The 6,410-nt window shown below is 41.3% G+C and overlaps 1 protein-coding gene across 1 annotated transcript; it reads left to right on the forward strand.

Annotated features, from left to right (window-relative positions):
* Nucleotides 1–1,262: 1,262 nt before the first annotated feature.
* On the forward strand, nt 1,263–4,937 carry GPR150 (G protein-coupled receptor 150). Its single transcript, XM_056537780.1, has one exon. The coding sequence runs from the start codon at nt 1,387–1,389 to the stop codon at nt 2,566–2,568; it is 1,182 nt and encodes a 393-aa protein (XP_056393755.1). The 5' UTR covers nt 1,263–1,386; the 3' UTR covers nt 2,569–4,937.
* Nucleotides 4,938–6,410: the final 1,473 nt, after the last annotated feature.

The raw sequence follows: 6,410 nt of genomic DNA on the forward strand, positions 1-6,410 counted from the left end.
AAAAGAATTTCCTCTGTAGTATTCAGCAGCTAATAAGTACTGGAAGGATTAAGATTTTTTAATATAAGTAATTTACAAATCTCTTTAACTTTCTGACACCAGTTGATTTATAAATATATATGTAAATATATATATATATATATATATATATATTCCACCGAAGTACCACTAGGTTTCTCTGTTTATTAATGTGCAGCCAGCCTGCATGCTTGAGTTAATAGGTCCTTTAGGATGGTGTCACACAGAGTTTTTTTTCTTGGAAAACTGCCTTTTCAGTTTTTTTGTGCAAATTTTTGGAGCCAAACCAGAAGTGGATCCAGCAGGAAGGATGCTAAATTGTCATTCCCTTATATTTCCCATTATTTTTTAATCTACTTCTGCTTCTTTAATTCACTTCTGTCTTAAAAACGGAAGCAAAATCTGCCAGAAAAACCTACGATACTTTCTTCTTCTAGCATTATTATTTTAAATTTTATTTTAGTGTCCACTGCCTAATGAAGCTGTAGATCTGAGTAGAGGGTTAAAATGGCTTGGTAGACAATCTGCAGGGCAGGGAGGCAGAGTGAAACCCAGTAACAGGGACAAAGCGATGGCGGATATAGACCTGCACTTCAGAACGCACAATAAAGCAGTATGCTTTCAGCTCAATATATCGCTGTGAGTGGGGACTCTGCATGAATAACAAGGAAATCTGCTCAAAATAAGAAAGGAGGATAGTAAAGGGGCTCTACTAACTCCTACATGCAGGCTGACTACTCACAACTAAACAGAGGAACTTTACAGCTTGTGAACCTAATAGAGTATGTTTATAGAAATTAAGGGGTTAAAATATATGGAGCGACACAGAAGCACTTATACTCTTCCAGAGACATACAGAGGGGGGATTTATCAAAACTTGAACCCCAAATTTCCAGTGGTCCTATTGTGATAGTTTAGCAGGTGGCAACCATGCTGTTCTCCACCACATAAGGCGTGTTTGTGATCAAAATAGCATTTATCCCAGTTAAATACTGTGAATATCCCGTAAACATAATTGATCGGTAGTTCTCCATATGTCATAGACCCATACACATTCATTACTTACCTACAAGCCCTGCTTATCATGGCATGCATAGATCTGTATATCATCAGAACAGCAACAGGTAGCCTCACTGCATTGTGGAAGAGGAAATCTGTGCAAGATGAAAGGCTGTGCAGACCTGAGTGATGTGTGCCCCCACCATATGTAAATTAAAGGGGCATGTCTGGAGACACCCCACACATCAGCGGCAGATGACACATGAAATGCTCCTACTTTGCAGACTCTTCTACAAATCCGCTCCTTGGCTGTAGACCTCAGCACCACGGTGACATCAGACAGCTCTAGCAGGCATTTTCTACGGAATCATGGATGAATTATTTCTCTATGCTCAAGACAATAATCTCTCTATGGTTGGCAGCAATGTGCCCCCAACTCAGTCACTGCTCAACAGCTCTAAGTCTGAGCTAAACAAAATGATAGAAGCCCCTAAGTACAACAGGCAGCTGCGACTCATCGCTATGACTGTCATCTTCATGGTGGCACTGGTGGGGAACTCCATAGTTCTGTACAAGATCTGCCGTGGCAAAGACAAAAAGAGGAAAATTAACTTTTTAATCAACCACTTGGCATTAGCTGACCTGTACGTGTCTTTTATGACTCTTTTCTCTCAGATTGTGTGGGAGTTGCTGGAGGATGAGTGGTTGGCTGGGGATGTCTCCTGCCGGATCTTCAAAGTGTTCCAGGTTTCTGGACTTATGGCATCCTCCAATATCATCGCCATAGTTGCCCTGGAGAGGCATCATGCCATCATGAACCCTTTAAGCACCCCTCTGCCGACCAAATACTTTGTTGCTTTGGGTTGGTTCTTAGCTCTTCTTCTCTCTGTCCCACAGGCTTTTGTGTTTAGAGCTGTCTATACAGAGGAGGGAAGCAGGTGCCGCAATGTTTTTGGCCAGCTCCCCAGGTGGCACTTCCAAATCTATATCATATACAGCTCGGTTACGGTTTTCTTCTTGCCCTTTTGTATCTTGACTGTGGCACACCTTCGTATATTGTGGATCATCTGGAGAAAGGGCAGGACCTCTAAAACTCCAAAACACCACTTTGGTGACTGGAAACTTCAGGTAACCAAGAGACCTTTGAAATTGATGGCTACCAATAGTTGTATTCCAAGAGCTAAGATCAAGACACTAAAAATGACCCTGGTGATCATCATCCTGTTCATTGTGTGTGGGCTGCCCTACTTTATTGTAGAGATGAAAGTAGCATTTGGCACAATTACTGGCCTGGATGAAAAGGTCATGGCTGTGCTAGGGATCTTTGTTGTGACCAACAGTGCAGTCAACCCTTATGTATATCTGTTCTTTAAAACCAACAATGTTTTCTTGCGGGAACTGGAGAATAGGGTTTGTTTCTCCTGTTGCCTTCAAGAACACAGAGAGATCACCTTTGGAAGGGAACTCTTCCCAGCCTGTGACCCTACACCCAGAAAAGGGGCATCTAACACCACCACCTCGGAGGTGGAGGCGTCTTCTTTCAGGCACTGATCAGTCTCTTTCCTGCATTCTGTGACGCTCTTAGACAAAGGACTCAGTGCTGCCTGTGAGAGTTGCATGTAATGTTAGACAGGACAGGAGTTAAAGGAGTCCATCAGCTCTGTTATGCTTTTAATTTGAAGGCAGCATAATGTAGTGACACTTTGAATTTTTTGACTTGTCACTTATAAGCTAATGTGAAGACGTTTTTAGAAATAAAGATATATTCACATGAAGTGGACAAATTCTTTGTGGATATCTACTCGGTGTGGAAAAAAATCATCAGAAAATCTGCAAAGAAATTGACCATTTGTGGTGTGGATCCAGTATCCTAATGCAAGTTGCAAAAATGTTGTGTATTTAGTAAGAATTTTCCCAATTGGTAAAAGCTGCAATGAATATGCAAGAACATGTATTGTTGTTGTGAATGTTGATGTGGAATATCTGCAGCAAATGCCACAATTGCAGATTTTAATGCCATTTATCTTAATCTGTAGGAAAATCTGCAACAAATCACAAAACTGATTCGCAGATTCACCTCTGTAGAGCTCCCTTCGTAAACGCTGCATATTTTCATCCCACAAATTTGGCCAGACAATCTGTGTTATTTCCAACCTGTCTGACTATTGTCTGATAGGGAGGAATCTTTCAATTAGTTGATCGCCATATAATGCATATGATTGGACTTCTTGCAAGCAACACTGCCTGCACCCTTTAAAACTAGTTCTCATGAACTGCTTCCTATTTACACAAGATCAGCATGTGTTACTACTTTATACTGCCCTCAGAGACAGCACAATAGGGCTAACATGTTCCCTTTAAGAGCTATATAGAAATATGTAAGTCCCATACAAACAGAATGCTTTCAATGCAGTGATCCGTCATTTGACAGGGTTTTACCCATAGCTTTTTGTGGCCAGAGGGCAAAAGTAAAAAAAAAAAATAACTTTTATACCTAGCATTGCATCAATTCTGAATGGAAATTGTTTAAAGGAGTACTCCAGCATTTTAACACTTATACCCTTTCCCAGGATCCCAGCAATCAAAACCAGTAGTTATTTAGGCGTCCGGCATCCTGAAGTAATTACTGTACCACGCCTGGAGCTGTTAGGTGTGATTAACAACCTGGACATGCCCGCGTCACCTCTTTCTTTACTGAAATCTTGCGCAGGCCCAGAGGCAGTGGTATCCTTGGGCATGACATAGTGTCTGGGCTAGCACAAGACCTTGGGGAGCAGAGAAGTGACTTTGGGCCGTACCCGGCTGTCAATCATGCCTAATCATGCCTAAGTGGGTGTGAATAGAGGTGTAATTACGGCTCGGGGCATGGTAAATACTTTGGAAAGCTGCACTCCCATAAAACTACTTGAGCCTAATAAGCAAATGGCGAAGGGCACTTTTAAAACTTGTTTTTTATAATATCACACATGGGCAGGAGATCATCCAGACATGGTAAGACATCTCATTTTACCCTATGGAACATATTGCCACCAATTATTTAGGATTAAACCTTGTGACAGGTATCTTTAATTTTAATAACGGGAATGAATGTTAGGTGATGAGCATTCATTTACAGTCAGGGGTTGTGAATTAGGCATAGACTCTCCTCAATGTACAACATTCACACCTCCTGACTGTATAAACCCACCCATCACCTGATATCCACTCCCATTATTAAAATGAAGTTTAAAGGTGTACTCCGGCCCTAAGACACTTATCCCCTAGCCAAAGGATAGGGGATAATGTGTCTGATCGCGTCCCCTCCCATAGGCTTGCATAGAGGGGGAGGGGCATGACGTCACACAGGGGCAGAATAGTAACGTCATGATACTCCGGCCCCGAAGTCGTGAGGCTTCAGACTTGGAGCCTCCAGTGCTGGCGTGCAGCTCACACAGGTGGGTGCTGCATGAGAGACTGCGGGGGTCCCCAACGACGAGACCCTCGCGATCAGACATCAAAAAGCTGTAAAAAGATGTATGATTAGGGCACCTTAAGCTATCTAATGATAGTAACATCATTTTTTGGATTGACCACGGGTCCTCTTGAACAGAAGGCTTTGTTTCTCTACTTCTAAAATATGAAGCAGGAAGGTCTTCTAAGGAGTATGTGGATATCATGGTGGAAACCCTGTTGGCAGTACTTTGCTTATTGTTCTATTTATCAATGTTTGTGTAAAATGTATAGTATATTGTCATATTAGTGATCCTTGTGTGCCAAGAGCAAATGTTAACTAATTGTAATGTTAAGATACATTGTGATTGAGAATTTACCACCAACAAAATTCAGGGTAATAAATAAGATATAAAACTGTAAACCGTGATCTGCTTTTATATTAATGTGTTAGTATGGCAATGGCAAACTGCTTGTTGTATGGTTTTGTATTGTTCACTGCTTCTCTTATCCTAAGTGCCAGGCTGTAACATCAATGCATTACTTAGTATTTTGCAAGAAAACTGTCAAGTGTCTTTTTTTGTGTGTGTGCCATGGAAATGGAATGAAACTCGTGGAAATTTAGGTGAAATACAATAAGCCATATGTTTATATATATATATATATATATATATATATATATATATATATATGTGTGTATATATATATATATATATATATATATATATAACTCCCCAGAGGGTGACTTGTACCCAAAGTGGAAAAAATGAACACATAAGGCCCCATGCATGAAGTAAAAAATTGCTGCTATGAGCAAAAGTATATTCATTGCAGGGGCGGACTGACACTCATGGCCCCAACCAAAAAAACAAGGGCACCCAAATCCCTCCACCACCCCTACTAAACAAAATTTTATATATAAGAAACACTTTGACATAGGTAAAATAATTTTCCATGACCAATAATACCAGTATACAATGAGTAAATATATACCACCACACAATAACTGGATAATACCGCCATACTGTATTAAATAAAACCCCTATACACAGACCAGTATACTATACAGGATCTTTATACTATATATTTGATTTTATAAGGACCATGTAGAGTAGATATCAGCTGTACACAGGATATGTATACCATATAAGTGATTATATACAGGACCATATGGCGGTAGATATCAGCTGTACACAGGATCTGTACACCATAGAAGTGATAACAGTTACATAAAGGGTATCACAATTACGTTTTTTCTGATCAGCGGCGCCCTCTTTCCTTTTCTTCTCTGTCTGGATTAGCAAGCCATTTTGATCTCATCTGCAGGACAAGCATGTTAGACTCTGCATTTTTTCAGTGCCCTCCCCTCCTCTAAACAATTTTCCCATCTATAGGCCCACAAACTGTAATAATGCCCTCCTTGGTGTACTGCACAGTAGCAGGGCAGGTAGGTAGATGGGTAGCCAGGTAACTAGGTAGGTAGATCAGAACGGCAGATATGTAGGTAGGTGACTAGCTAGGTACTTAGGCAGCCATGTATAAAGGCCAAGTATGTACATATTTAGGTAGCCAGGTATGTAGGTAGGTAGGTAGTTAGATAGCCAGGTATGTAGGTAAGTAGTTAGGCATCCAGGTTTAAAGTTATGTAGCCAGGGAGTTATTCAAGTATGTAGCCAGCACCCCCCCCCCCCCCCACACACACACACACCATGGTGGCATGGTGGATGCAGAGTCTAGTCTCAGGAGGGGAACTATTAGAGTATTTTGTGTTAGCGGGCAGAAAATAAGGTCACGTCTCCTCTGTTTTGGTCACAGATGCGCCTCACACAGAGGGGATGCCTTCTCCTGTATGTGCGTGTACCACTGGGGATCCGGGACAAGTGTCTTGGATCCTCAGTAGCGCCCCTGATTCATCAATAGATATTGTGCATACCTTGCTATACAACCCCGACACGTTTCACTGC

This window comes from Hyla sarda, chromosome 1 (genome assembly GCF_029499605.1).
Source record: "Hyla sarda isolate aHylSar1 chromosome 1, aHylSar1.hap1, whole genome shotgun sequence".
Lineage (NCBI taxonomy): Eukaryota > Metazoa > Chordata > Amphibia > Anura > Hylidae > Hyla > Hyla sarda.